The following is a 16,069-nucleotide window of genomic DNA, read 5'->3' on the forward strand; positions in this document are numbered from 1 at the left end:
CAATTGGGCATCCATTATGCTCTAGAATCGCCGAAGGGCATGATGGATATTTCCTGTTCATTTTTTGAATCTTATCAGAGCAGCCTGGGTTATGTAGGAGGTAAAGTAGATCCAAGGTTCCCTTTGGCTTTGACGTTGTATATACAGCATGCTTTGGCACATGCATATTTAAAGGATATTAAATTTTCAGAGGTGGGAAATCAGCAGAATATTCCCCATGCCTTGCTTTGGGCTTTTCTTGCTGCTGCTGCGCATTCTGAATTCCACCAAGATTTTAGAAATGGTGGAAACAGTGTAGATATCTTTGGAATTGCAACTGCTGCTGCATGGCCAATACCTTCTGTAATGTATGAAACTGTACTGATGGGATGCTGGCTCACACTTGTCCTCTTCAAATGAAGACTGTGGTTTAATTTTTTCTTCAAATTGTGCCAGATGTTCAAAGGCATTCCAGTCAGAAGAGATATCACAGAAAGTGATTACTCACATAGGGATTTTCTTCACCCCTCATGTGAACAGAAGGAAGAGAGCAGAGGAGCAGAGGGAGAGATCAGTGGCAGTAAATATGGGTAGCCATGTGGAAAAAAGGTGTTTGTTTCCCCATTTAGGGGGGGGGGAGAGAGAGAGAGAGAGAGAGAGAGAGAGAGAGAGAGAGAGAGAGAGAGAGAGAGAGAGAGAGAGAGAGAGAGAGAGAGAGAGAGAGAGAGCGAGAGAGCGCGCTTGTTATTTTCGATAATGCACTCTATTTTTTTTTTTACAGCCCATCATATTAGTGTGTGCTTTACCCCGGAGAGTATTATGCCTATTAAAATCTCCTAATAAAAGAATAGGAACAGGCAGTTGCACAATGAGATCACCAAGATCTGTCTGGGAGATGTCGATCCTAGGTTCTGTCTTTATGTATTATGCTGACATTACATAAGGTAGAGTCTTCATTTGCCTTTAGATATGTCTCCTGCAAACAAAGGCACATTGGTTTGTGCCTATGGAGGAGGGCCTTGATGTCATCGGCATTCCATCGGAATCCATGGCAATTCCATTGCATGAATTTGGCCATAATCTGGGCTTTTTTATGGGTCTGTCAGATGACTCCTGAAGTGCTGAGGGCTTTGCTTTCCAGTCTTATATTTATCCTTTTTTGGAGAAGTATGGACATTGTCCTGTGTCCATATCTTTATCCACAAAACGTTCCAAGACTGCCTTCATTTGTTGCAGGTAGTGAGTCAGGTTTTTTAGTTTTATTCGTATTATTTTGTTTAGTTAGAGGTGGAGCAGTAAGCAGTATTGATATGGGAGTGACAGCTGATTGAGTACTTTGTACTGGCTTTTGAGTGTTCAATAAGTAGCATGCAATGGGTGCAAAAGATTCATTTGGTGGGATTATCATATCTGTTTGATATGATAATCCCATTCAGAAGGCTGCAGGGAAGTAATCCCAAGAGTACTTCCCTACCTTCTGAGCATAAGTGGGCTTATTGCTACTTAATGGCATTACCAGTTTTGTCACCTCCTGATATGGAATATTCAGCTCAGCTTTGTGTCGCTGTATTTCCTTTTCTTGTTTCCACTGCTAGCATGCCCTTGAGTATGAGGATGCTCACCTTAACAGTTGGCACAAATAGGTTTGGTAGCTGAACATGCATTACTTTCATGGTCTTTTGTGCTGCACCAAGCACAGGCAAGCATTTGTAAATGTCCATATTTTTGGCATTTGAAACAATAAGGAGCAGAGGGAGTATTTCTTACACACAATAAATATTTCTTAGTGGTGCTCTGTAGTAGTAGTGGCATGTGGTTTGGGATGTACAGGCTTACCCTGCAATTAAAGAATCCAGCTGTTATCGAATTAGGAGATCTTGGAGTAATAACCATGAGCACTATGTTTCATGGTTGGTTGGTACTAACTTTCCATCGCTAAGTGTGGAAATTCTTTTAACAGCTATCACTCCCTGTGGATTTAGTTCAGAGCAGATTTCCTCTTCAGTAACCTCAAGGAGGTGCCACTATGAAATGACATCTCTTGATGAATTTAGTGTTCTATGTGGTGTTACGATAATCAGTATTCCTCTGATTGATGTTGCTTGAAATAGCTGCTAAAAATGCTTGTCGTTTTTGGTTTTAATTAAGAGATCTCCAGAATGAAGCCTCTTAACTGATTTAAGGAAACCTGGAAACCTCTAAACCTTTCTGTATTAAAAAGGGTGAAATTTTCCTAATAGGTTTCTTGGTGTTAGAATGCATGATCAGGGCTGGTGCTAGGGGTGTGCAAGAGGGGCACTTGTCACAGGTGCCACCTAAAATATGTGCTGCTAGATGCATTACTGCATATATATGCATGTTAAGATATGATATGAATTAGGTGCTGTTGCAAAGTTTTTCCTCAGGCACCACAAATGCTAGCACCAGCCTTGTGCATAATTAAAAATGTTGGACCTGACAGTATTTCAATTTGCGGGCTCTTTGCTGAATTGGCATTATCTGTTTCACTGTTTTTATTTCAGGTAGGGACTATGTTGGGGCCCTTGAAGAAAAAATTTTATCAAGATTAACAGTATTTTTGATTTTAGTTCAGTGCTTGGGCTCCCCACCCGCCATAGAGCCCAAATGGGATGCCAACTACCCAGCAAGCAATAAATGCACTTAGGAGTGGAATGCCAGGGGTACCTAGACACCATACTTGCACAGCTACCAGCTTGAATCCTATCCCTCATACCACGAGGGTAGGGGCATGACACTGACACTGCTGACCCTTGCAGGAGAACCAACCAGCTGAATGATCCTGGCTGAGCCATCCAGAACCACCTGTCTTGTTGAAGCAGGGGACTGAAGTGGTGTGTTGGAGCTGGGCCCCTCAACCACCAAGATTCCCCTTTCCAAGTTTTCACAGGTTGCAACACACAGCAAACATGCTGGATTCCTATGTTAGCCTGGAACCTAGGCCGTTGGTGTTGGATCACAGTGATGCTAATCTGGAGAACCAGCAGCATCATTGGGGGTGGTCCCCTCATCATGTACAGGTGTCCATGTCAAGGTGTCTTTTTTAAAGATTTTATACCGATGCTGCAAAGGAAAAATATTAAGTTGTTTACAGTTGTCTCCAAAGTGTTCTGTCAAGACATATCAAGTATTCTATGGCACTTTAAATCTGGCAATTATTAGCATTCAACTTAATTCTGATATCTGGTCTCATTAATAATAAAAGAAGCATGTTTCATGGAGTAAATGCCTTAACTTCATAGAACTAAACTGCATTAATTTTACAACAACCGAAGTCATCAATTCAATAATAATTCTATGTCTACTCTCAGTTACATTAAATTTTTACTCATTTCTTTTTAACTCTGTCTATTACTACCACTACTAGTACCATGCTACAAGTGTTAAGTTTGTGTTAGTAACTGATAAACACATGTTTCAGATTGGTTACAATATGCTCAGACTACTGGAACATTGTTTGATAAAGTACAGCAAGCAAGCAAGCTAATAATTGCTATGAAATTACATTCCATCTATATCTTCCTATCTACCTCTCTTTTTTTTTTTTTTTTTTTTTTGAAGTTGAAGAACAGTTCACACATCTGATAACAAATAATAGGCACAAGGGTAAATAACCATATTATAGATTGAAAGATTCTATGTAAAAAATATGCTGAGATTAAATCTTATTACGCTATGATTAATGACACAATACAGAACCACCTGTAAAAGAATGGAACCCTAAAGGAATCGCAGCATGGGTTCATGAAAGGAGGTCGTGCTTAATCAATTTGAATAGCTACAATGATGCAATCATAAAAAAAATCAGTAAAAAAAAACAAAGAGAGAGAGAACTTTGACAATTATATACTTCGATTTTAGTAAAGTTTTTTTCTGATATGGTTGCCCACAAAAAGTTATTACATGAACTAGTGAAAGTCAGGATTACAACAAAGATTTAGGTGGATCAAAGAAACTAAAGAACAATAGGCAAGGGGGCAAGCACAATCCTTCATGGATTGATGCAAGGTGACCCACTTGTTTCTAATCTTCCTTAATGACAAGTTTGGATGACACTTGAAGATTGGGAGGGTGGTTAATCACCAAAACCAGACTATGTTGTTTAAAATGAGGGGCAGGAGTTAAAGATGGTTCAGGGAAAAATACTACTATATATAAGAAGATGGCAAGACAGCAACTGGAACAGATTTTCAAGTCTGGAGGCTGTACAAAAAAACTTCTAGAGAGGACTGAAAGACGGGTAGCTGCTAAGGAGCACTAATCATCGTTTTTATAGGGAACAATTTAGGTAAACTGCTTTACAGACTACATGTAAAGCAATTTACATTGCTTTACATGTAGTCTGCTGGAAAAGGACGGAATCCTAGATGCCTTAGGGAGGGAGGAACTGCCTGAATTGTAATAAAGGCCCTGAAGGGGATGAGGTAAGTATATTTTTATCAGTAATACAGAAGAATTTTATAATTGTGTATCCTAGAAGATTGTTTGTTTTAGGTTTTATTGGCCCAGAAGCAACTAAGGCTATTATGTGCCAAAAAAAGGTTGTGTAAAAGAGAAGAGTTTAAAAATTTCAGAGACAACAAATTAGGTTGCTAAGTCAAAAGAGGTATTAAAAGGCACATTTTTTGTATAAGAGTAAAAGGATTTATAGCTTTTAAATAATTAAAAATGGCTGACACTTTGTCACTGTCAGATAAAATCTGACTGGGCGTATTAAGATTCAGCCAGACTAAAAGTGGTAAAATATAAAACATATTCCTATCTATAATATGCACAGTCAGTTAAAATATGATGAATGGTTAAAAAAAAGTACCACAATCCTCACACACGGATGAGTCATCTTCCTGCAGCAGGAATGCATATTCTATGCAGAGGCAAGCTAGAACAACTTCCTCTACGATTCCTGAGCAGACTAGAACTCTTTCTCACTCATTCTCTTTCTGAGTGAGAACTCAGAAAGAGAATGAACATCTGCTAGACCCAGGTCAGGTATGGATTAAATTCTCATATCTGATGTTGTTATTTGGTTTTTAGGAACATTAGCAACTAAGGCCATATTGCTATTGCTCCAGGAATATGCGGTGGTCATTCCCTGACCTTTCCGCATCCTCCGTATTTGGTCGTGACGGGCTCAAACTCCAGTCTAATCAAGAAGCGTGTTCTACACACTGCTGCTCCTTCCCACCTGGCTACGGAGGCACCTCTCATATCTGATAAACGTGGTCCAAGGCTAACACTATAGCACATAACTCAGCATAACTACTACTACTAGCTGATTTAGTAGTAGTAGTAGAGGCATGTGATGCAAGAAAGCAAGCTTAAAGGCTTATAGCCAAAGGGGGGGGGAAATATTTCGCACATCCATTCCCTCTAAAAGTTTGTCAGTTTCTCCTCGAATTTATTTAAGCTCCCAACTTCCACAACAGATGGAAGTTTGTTCCAGCAATAAACTACTTGCTGGCTAAAGGCAATCTATTCTACAACTATCTTTCCACAATTTCAATTTATATTACGAACTCCTAAAGTTCGTAATATGAGAAAGAGACCCATCAGAATTGAGCCTGCTCAACCCATTCAAGGCCTTATTCACCTCAATCAGATCACTTCGTAAGTGCGTAGTCTCCAGATGCTGCTATTTGCAGAACTTAAGCATTTTCTGGTTAGACCACCCCTTTGTTCCCCTCATCAATCTTGTTGCCCTTCTCTGTACTTGCTCAAGCAACTCTACGCGCTATTAATGAGACATTTTCCCAAATACAGTATTATTTGGAAGATGGCAGCAGATCTGAGTTCAAGCCCATCAGTAAGACAGGCAAGAAGTCAGAGTATTTGGCTCTGTGGGCAGCATAGTTGTTGTTGGTATATAGAAGATGGAGTGGAGGCCTTACCCCAATTTTTAATGGTCTTCTACAAGAACCAGAGAGCACAAATACAAAATCTTATGGAGCAATGAAAGGCAAGATCTTACAAAGTTTACTATTGGATGGCATATTGTAAATCACTCGAATCAATTATTCCAGAAGGTGGATGAGGTGGAGAGTTTAATACAGTTTAAGGTGGAAGTGGATGGGCATTTTTTGGAGATAAGGAAACTATAAAAGTGGAATATTTATTTTTTTGGAAATTGCAATAAAAATTCTAAATATTTCAAAATAAGTTTATTTTCATATATGAATTATGTTGAAAATCTTCATTATAAGAAACTATACCTCTTCATTCAGGAACATAAGGAGAAGGGCAGCAATATGGCTCATTCCTTGACAGTATCCAACTTCCTAAAATATAGAAATAAGCAGAATCAAATGAGAACAAAAAGAAATCATCAACAGTATTTGTAGCGGGAGGGAATAATTAGAATTTTATAAGTGACAAAGTGACTAATGATTTTTGAACTGAAGTTTAAGATCACAAAATTGAAATTAAGATGTAAAATAGTGTATGGCATTTATACATATATATTTATTTGTTATTACTGATGATCAGTGAAATGGATTCCTCATTTATCCAGTATTGAATAACATATCAAACAAATTAGTGTTTTGACTTTAGGCACACCCTGTATTTAGACATGCACACACACATATACTTCATGTTGCCACAAAAAGGCTACTCAAGAGATGAATATGCAAAAAATCCATTCTCTTCCTCTTTAAGGGCAGATTTTCATATAAGGTTCTTGGCAAATTTCCTCCGCAAAGAAGCAGCCCAGGCATCTTTTATAAGGTTGTGTTCAGGGAATCTAGCAGGTCATTCCATTCTTTGAATACCTCTCATTTCTATAAATTCAACTGAATGAGTGCAATGGAGATGTGTATTACTGTCCATATAAAAAGTAAATGAAGACCAACTGATTTCTGGAACAGTACATCATGGGGCTCCAAGATTATCTCCATATCATCAAGTAGTCATGGACTGTCATTGAAAGCATAAAGGCAGCTGTTGATGTCCAGGTCTCTCTCTCTCTATCACTGTTCCCCTCCCCCAACCACAACCGATTCTTTTCCTGTATGTTGCAGGGATGATATCACACACCAAATTCTTTCCAGATATAACTCTGTCAAGAATCACTAATCACAATAAATATTTCTTAGTGGTGCTCTGTAGTAGTAGTGGCATGTGATGCAAGAAAGCAAGTGTATGAGCTTATGCGGCATCAGCCAAAAAAAAAAAAAAAAAACTAAAAAATATTCCCTCTAAATGTTTGTCCAGTTCCTTCTTAAATTTATTTAACCTGTCAACTTCCACGAGATGGAAGTTTGTAGTAGTAGTGGCATGTGATACAAGAAAGCAAGTGTATGAGCTTATGCAGCATCAGCCAAAAAAGGGAAAAAAAAAAAAAAAAAAAATCACACCATTCCCTCCAAATGCCTGTCCAGTTCCTCTTTAAATTTATTTAACTTATCAACTTCCAGGACAGATGGAAGTTTGTTCCAGCAATTAACCACCCGCTGGCTAAAGGCAAATTTCCACACATCTATTCTACATCTGTCTTCCCTCAATTTGAATTTATGCCTACTTAGGTTCATAATCTGAATAAGTGGAAGTACCCATTAGAATTCAGCGTGCTCAACCCATTCAAGGCCTTATACACCTCAATCAGATCACCTCGCAGGTGCTTAGTTTCCAGCCACTGCAATTTGCAGAACTTAAGCCTCTCTTGGTAAGAGGATCCCTTCATTCCCCTCACCAATCTTGTTGCCCTTCTCTGTACATGCTCAAGCAAATCTACATCCTTCCTAAAATGAGGCTTCCAGACCTGTAGAGGGTAATTAAGGCGTGACCTGACCATTGCCTTATACAGAGGGACAATCACCTCCTTTTCCTTGCTAGCAAAATTCCTGTATATCATTGACAAAACCCCATGACCTGCCCTGGCAGCCTGTCTGCATTGCTCAGAAAACTTCATATCTGACTGCACAATTACTCCCAGGTCTTTTTCATTTTCTACTACCTTAAGTGTAGTACCACACAGTTGGTACGATTCTTTGGGGTTACTTCTACCCATATGCAGTACTTTGCATTTATCAATTTTAAACTTCAGTTGCCACTTCCCAGCCCATCTGCCCAAATTTTCTAGATCCTGTTGCAGTAGCACACTGCCATTACTGTCATTAACAATCCTGCCAACCTTTGTATAATCTGCAAACTTTGACACTAAGCCTGATATACCTTCAACATCATTGATAAATATACAAAACAACAGTGGACCCAACACCAAACCATGTGGGTCCACTAATATCATTAGTCCAAGAAGAGCAGCACCCATTGATTACCACCCTCTGTCTTCTCTCACTCAACCATCCTTTTATCCATTGTAGCAACTTACCCTTAATACCATTCTGCTCAAATTTGTACAGTAGCTTTCCATGCACAACAGTGTCAAAAGCTTTCCTGAAATCTAAGTATAAGATATCAAAATTATTTTTTGCATCCAGTTCCTTTGTAACCACATCATAATATCCTATCAAATTTGTCAGACAAGACTTTCCCTTAACAAACTCATGCTGTCTGAATTATTGCTGCAGTCTTGTCTAGATGATCCTGCAATGCATCTTTAACCAGTGACTCCATTATTTTACCCGGAACAGAAGTTAAAGTAACTGGTCTGTAATTACTCGTGTCACCCTTCAATCCCCCCTTTGTGAATTGGGGATACATTTGCACATCTCCAGTCAATTGCGACCTTCCCTGAATCCAAGGATGCTCTCATAATTATGGCTAAGGGTTTGCTTACTTCCTTCACTGCCTCCTTTAATATAACTGGATAGATCCCATCCACCCCAGTGCCTTTTTTATGTTTAACTTCAACAATTTCTCCTCCACTTTGCTTTCAGTTATTACAAAATCATTAAGCACTCTGTTACAATTTGATAACCTGGCATTTTCGAACCTTAATAACTCTTCATGTGTGAATGTAGACGCAAAATACTCATTCAGTTTGTTTGCTATCTGAGCAGGATCATCAACGGTCGAACCATCAATATCAAGTGGACCAATCAGATTCATCCCCTTCCTTTTAGAATTTATATTAGTAAAGAAATCCTTGCAGTTTTTCTTAGCGTCCTTTGCCAAAGATTTCTCGTAATCTGTCTTTGCCTGCCTAACCTCCTGTGTGACTTGATTACAGAGTAGCTTATATCATGGAATGATATAAGCTAGGATTATTATAGATATAATAACACTCCTTAACCTAATTCCATCAAATGGTTCTCCATCATATGAAAATCATCCAAATGGTATCCCCCTTGTCATGTCATACAGTCCTGTAAAAGAAAATCCATCAAAGGTGTTCTATCACCTAGAAGAAATAAAAGTTAGAAATACTATTTAAGCATATTTCTGGAAAGGTTAAGAAATTGGCATGCTGCAGTGCAGGTTTTTATGTGCATCTCTTGAAAGAATATATAAAAATTTATATTTCAAAAGCATATGAAAAGGGAGAAATATGTAGAAATTATAATCTACTTGCTTTTTTAAGCTTTATCTAAGGCTTTAAATAGACTGAGTAAACTAAATGCTTTCTTACTCCTTTATTCTTTCTCAAACGACACACATATTAAGGGGACATAAAATTTAAATTGAGAAAGGATGGTAGCAGGACAGATGTACAAAATTTGCTTTCAGTCAGAGTAATTGATTGTTGGAATAAACTGTCAATTAGTGCTATGGAAGTGGATGGTCTTTCTACCTAATATGTTGGATGACCTGTTTATTAGGTAGACCAACCTAATAGTGACTAGTGCCTCTTTCAACCTTCTGAGCACCTCTAGTCAATGGGGAACAGACTCTATGAAGTTGCAAAAGCATTCCACAAGAATTCTGGTCTATGAAAACTGCATCTTGCAATTGTCTCAGATTTAATGGTGGCAGATCCCATTTATCACTGATGCTCAAGCTTGAGATATGGTAACCATGCATACCGATGAAGTATGGTAATATCACCCTTATACTCCTGAATGATTCATACCTTGTTACAAAATACATGGTGCTGGAAGTGGTCATTACCAGATGGATAAATGGTGACCATAAAGATTTGGCAAAAATATTCAAGTAAGCTGTGGCACTTAGCTGTTGATCTGCTGGAATTGGTTGTACTGATTGTAAATGTGTGGAACTCTACACCCCATCACTCTTCCACCACCATCAGTATGCAGCATTGACACCCGGCATGATGGGTCCACTGATCTGTACTGCTGTTGCCATACTAAAGTATAGCAGCAGCAGTACAAATCAGTTAAAATATCCCTCTTGCCATCAGCATGGAATGTCTGTTTGCAAGAACAAGATTAACAGAGATTCATCAGGCCAGATAAACTGTGTCTACTTCTTAAAAATTCATACCTTGTCACAAGGTATGAATCATTAGCTAAAAATGACTATTTGTTTTTAGCCAACTAAGAGTGCAACCTGACGACACTGCACTGTTACACCTCATTTGTGAGAGTCTGCAACACATCGTTCTAATATACCCCGTTGCAATTCACTGTCATTTGACTGATTGCAAACTCTGTGTTAGACTGCACAATTCTTTTCATCTGTTGGCATCCCAACATCAAAGCTATTCCCAGTCACAGGACTGCCATTGACTGGATGTGAGATCATTTTCAATACACACTAGATACTGTTATGCATGAACACTCCAGTAGAGGCAGCAGTGTCTATGATACTTGCACTGGCATCAACTATTATATTGCACTCAGAGTCACCAAAGCTGTGCTACTGGTGCATTGATTTGATTTGATTTCGATTTTATTGGCGCATTAGCAGCTAGGGCTATAATGTGCCAAGACCAGCTACTGGTGCATTCTCTTGGTGAACTATACACAAAACATCCCTCAGTACCTGACTATCTGCTTTGTAAGCCTGGTATAGACACATGACTTTCTCTGATTGAGAAGTTTATTCCTTGGAAGAAAGGGAGGGGGTATATCTAATCAGCTAGCCATGCAGCATGCATACAGGCCATAAATCTTTATCACATCTAATTTTCATAGTAACTTCCCCAAGGATAGTGGAGCAATATTATTTTCATCTGTGCACAACTATATAATGTCTGCTACTGGGTTCAAATCCTATCAGTGATACCAAAATTTTTATGGGCCTTTTCCCTATACCATGGCTGAATTAATTGGTCTCAGTTGAGGGTAGTGAAATATACCTGAGATTCTTCATTTCGAGAATGAAAAACAGATAAACCGATTGAGAATGTTCAATTTACAGATATAATGAACACAGCTGCATGAGATTCAGTTCTAGTAACCATAAAATTGAAAATGTTTGTACAAATGATGTCTGGAAAAAACTATGGCCAGCTTGTTGATTTGCCTTCATAGAATTTGCAGAGCAAATTCTATGAAATTACTAGTGCAACTGTACAAAAAGTTAGGCTTTTGGGAAAATGGAGAAAGATGATGGTGATGACTTGATTGCTTCACATGACGAGGCACTGACAAATGAAGAGCTCATTCATCTGGATAAACTGTGGGACCAAGAAGAAGAGGGGTGGTGATAAAGTAGAAACTTCTACATTAAGATCTTGTAAGGCATAGGATTTTGAATCAGTTTTCAAGCATTTAGAAGAAATAAAAGAGATTACTGAAACAAATGATCCAGTCCTGAATGAAGTGGTAAAGCGAGTAGAAGTCTGAAGAATTCTACACAATGACACAGGAAGCTCCATGCTGAAAAAAATAAAGGATTCTGCTCTACTTTCATTGGACAAATTTTCATCCCCCAAGAAAGATACAGACCCCTGGAAGATAGAGAAAAAAAAAACAAAAAAAAAACAGCAAAGTTCACAAATGAATCATTCAGAAGGGCAAAAAACATGAATTTAAGAGTTCATCGGAATAAGTTTTTAAAGCCTATTCACATAAGAAAGGTATCAAAAAAAGTAAGTTTTTATATTTTAATTGTTTTATTGAATATTTTCAATATTCTACCCACCTAAATACTGTATTTTTAAAGGTTGAGGAGACAGAACTTTATTTATTGTGCTACTACCATTCATCATGTTGACCATCCAAAGGCTGTACATAAACACCTTGACAATTCTTCAACACGGGCCATAACTGCATCTTGATCCCTTATTGTAAACAGGATGGCCCTCTCAACTCTTTCCAAAAGTCACTCAGTGGGGCTCCCTACTGAAAAAAAGTGCCCAGTTGCCTCTTCAAAGGTATGAACTGCAAGACAGCCTAAAAATGCATTGATAAGTATTCTCCACACCCAAATTGCAGCCATTGTCAAGAACAGCTCCAACTATCTCTTTCTGCATAGCGACTGGCAGTTAAAAGTCGCACCTGCCCAGCTTTTAAAATGGCATATAATCAGCAGGATGTTAACAAAATCTCCCACCCATCCACGTGTCCAACTGGAGTGATAATTCAACTATTTTATGAGACCTTCAACCATGGCAGACAGCTCAGCTGCAGCACTGCAAAGCAGGGTTCTGACCAGTTCATTTATAACTGGCTGTGGCTACAACACATTAAGATAGAAATAAATAGAAACATGATAGTCTTGCATATTATCATATCCATCCCATATCCCCAATTAAACACCAATCTATCATCTCCTGCCTGCTACTGTCTTTGTACCATAACATGCTGGAGACTAGGTACCTGCGTGGTGATCTGACTGAGGTGTATAAGGCCTTGAATGTTTTGAGCAGGCTCAATGCTGATGGGATACTTCCGCTTGCTCAGATTAAGAACCTGAGGGGGCATAGATTCAAACTGAGGAAAGACAGTTGTAGAATAGATGTGTGGAAGTTGCCTTTTGGCTAGCGGGTAGCATATTGCTGGAACAGACTTCCATCTGTCGTTGTGTAAGTTAATAGCTTAAATAAATTCAACACTGAACTAGACAAACATTTGGAGTGACCAGATGGGTGAAAGGGGAAGCTTTTTTTGGCTGATGCTGCATAAGCTTGCTTTCTTGCATCATATGCCTCAACTAATGCTAATGCATATATGCTTATCCCAAGCAGAATCACAAATGGAGGTTACTGTGCTCTATCAAACAACAAATATAAAAGAAAAATACCATATTAAAATTCCTAGCACCATTCTCCAACTACTCTATAAAAACGTCTGCAGCATTAGAAATAATAAATGCTATGGAGCAGTTATTTCCATCTGGACATTTGGATCTTCTCTGCACCACGGAAACTAGATAGAAGATGACCAAGAGTGTCTAGCATTCACTGTCCTAGTAGGATATGGTTCTTCCTTTTGCAGGTTTAGAAAATAAAAAAACCAGAATCAATAGAGGGAAAAAATGGAGGAAAAGTCTCCGTCACAGAAGTCTTATAAATGATGTATGCATAAAGTTCAGTACTATGAAATAAGTATCCTTCTAGAATAGTTACTGCAATATTCTAGAAGGATATTCATTTTTATTAGTTTAAGCATACTTATTACAACTAATATTCTGAAATTCAATACTCACACTGTTATACATGGAATATGCTGATAAAATGTGAAAAAGTTCTTTCTGCCTGAAAAAGAAAAACAGTCCATTTTACAATACAAGAAGTTTTTTAAATTTCTATGGAGTTTAAAAATAAATAATAATAATTATAAACAATATTTTCCACCTTATGTAGCTGGATAGTGGTGGGATGACAACCATTTCCCTCCTACTCCTGCTTTCAAATTAAAAAAATGCATTTCTTTTTTTTATCTATAAAGGCATTAAAATTTCGATAATAATTTAATAAAATTTCATTAAAAATTCAAAAATTGTAATACTGGAGTGACACACATCATGAGATTGAGCCTGCATGCTACCACAAGAGATATGCACTCTATGTACTCTGTTGTAAAATGCTAATGAACATGTGCTCAGAACATGTGCTGATGAGAGGGAAACAGTTTTCTAAAATATGTGGGCTACAGGCAGTGAGTTTATGAAATTTTTTAAGTTTCGTAAAAATTAACACTTTGTACATAAATACTTTTAAATATTAATTTGTTCTTAATTTTACCTCACTCCCAACAAAATGAACTTATTGTGAAATATAAAATCAAGATAAAAAAAAAATCTCTCACTGTTAATCTTTCCATATGTGAGTTGATGGAGGGGAGATAAGCTTTCTAAACATGTGTGGACTACGGGCAATGAATTCATAAAATTTTTGAGTTTTGTAAAAATAAACAATTTGTATTCATTTAATTAATCTGCTCTTATTTGAACTCCACTCCTAAGGTTGAACGTATTGTCAAAAATCATATCAGAATTTGGAAAAAAAGAAGTGACAAAATCATAAAAAAACTCGCTGTCCCCCCCTTTTTTTATACAGTAATACGATCTATATCTATTTATGTATCACTTGGTTCAATTTCAGCAATTTCTAGATCAGAATTTCAACTTTTGCTTTCTTTTTTTTTTTTTTTTTTTTTTTATGTGCATGAAAGCTCTTAACATGAAAGGTATTAGAATCTATAGTACTAAATACCATGCAGAGTTTGAAGGTTGAGAAAACAGAAGATACCTGTTGATATTAACACCTGAATTTCTGTACATTGTAATTTTTGGGAAAAACAAGTGAAATACATAACACAGAAGTAGAAGAAATAAATTAGAAAAGTTTTTTTTATGAATTTGGACAGTTGGACAATGAATTGATGCTGACTGGTTGTGGTGTTTGAGGTACCACATTCACAGCAGTGGAAAATGAAAAAGACCAGAGGGTAATCAAACAGTCAGACGTGAAGTTTATGGAATTTTGTCAATGATATACAGGATTTTTGCTAACAGGGTTAAGGAGGTGATTATCCCATTGGACAGTGGCGGACAAAAAAAAATTGCATCACTTGTGAATTTTGCAAATAATGTGTTTTGCCTACATTGTGGGTTGCAGAAACGTTCAAAATGCATTTGTTAGATGGGATATATATCTCTGTGAATGAAATCCAATAAAAAGATGCCACATGATATATCTAACTGCCATAAATATCTTTCCAAAGGGTAAAATGCTTAATTAATGGAAATATGAGAAATCATGCAAATGGCAATCATGACAATCAAACGTGCATTTTATTGCATTTATGTGTACAAACTGAAATGACAAGTTATCGTAATAGTATTATGTACTGAAAATCAACAAAATAAGTCTTCAATATTTTGTTGTTCCTCCTCGAGCTGCAATTACAGCCTTACAATGATCTGGCATAGAGTTAATCAACTTCTGGATATACGGGGGTCCAATTTCATGGAACCTCACCTTACAATGCTCTCCTGCAGCTAAATCTTACTTGTTGGCTTGTTCTAAGCAATTTTCAATAGGGTTCAAATCTGCACTGTTGCCGGGCCAGTCCAACACTGTAATGCCAGCATTTCTGAGATATGACTGCACCTTAAGGGAGAAAAATGAGGGGAAAGAATGGTGTAAGTATGTTTTAAGCCTTGTGAGACAAGAAGACAAACTCATCATTAAATCTAAATAGCATATAAAACTTACCAATTTTGCTGTGCGGCAAGGTGCTGAGTGCTGTTGAAAAATGCAGTTTTGGATGTCTGTGTGGTGATCCCTAATAACGGGTTTCAGGCACTCCTCCAAGATAGCAGTGTAGGTTTCTGCATTCACCATTCTGTTAAACTTAATTCTCCCACCCCCTTTGCTTGCTATGCATCCACAGACCATCTGACCAAAGGGGAACTTTACAGTCGGTGTTATGCGGTCAGGATGGTATGCCTCCGATTTTTGTCTTCTGACATATTGCTTCCCATCCGAGCCATGCAGGTTGAATTTCGATTCATCAGAAAAGATGATGGTGTCCCATTGCTCTTTTGTTCATGAAACATGCATTTTAGCCCAAGCAAGTCACTTCTTCCTCATTTATTGGCTAACAAAGGCTTCTTCTTCTTGGGCCGATAAGTAAGCAGACCACATTCCAAAAGCCATCTTTAAATAGTTAGTGCACTTGTTTCAACACAAGAGGCCATCTCAAAGTGTAGTTTTAGATCAGGAACACTAGTATGGCAATTACAAAGGCACAGCCATTTCAAATATTGATCTTGGGAAGGCGTAGTCACTCTCTTACGGCTTGATCCAGGTCTTCTCTTC

General features: G+C 37.8%; 1 protein-coding gene across 1 annotated transcript in view; it reads right to left on the reverse strand.

Moving 5' to 3' along the window:
* Positions 1-16,069, reverse strand: part of LOC150087932 (USP6 N-terminal-like protein) — a 173,741-nt gene that overhangs the window by 58,757 nt on the left and 98,915 nt on the right. Inside the window, exons 7-8 of the mRNA XM_090369968.1 lie at positions 13,450-13,498; positions 6,207-6,272 (exon numbers count right to left, since the gene is read on the reverse strand). Coding sequence (XP_090226094.1) covers positions 6,207-6,272; positions 13,450-13,498 — 115 coding nt within the window. The remainder of the gene's footprint in view (positions 1-6,206; positions 6,273-13,449; positions 13,499-16,069) is intronic.

Source organism: Mastigoproctus giganteus, chromosome 3, assembly GCF_048544385.1.
Source record: "Mastigoproctus giganteus isolate SK-2022 chromosome 3, ASM4854438v1, whole genome shotgun sequence".
NCBI classification, from domain to species: domain Eukaryota; kingdom Metazoa; phylum Arthropoda; class Arachnida; order Uropygi; family Thelyphonidae; genus Mastigoproctus; species Mastigoproctus giganteus.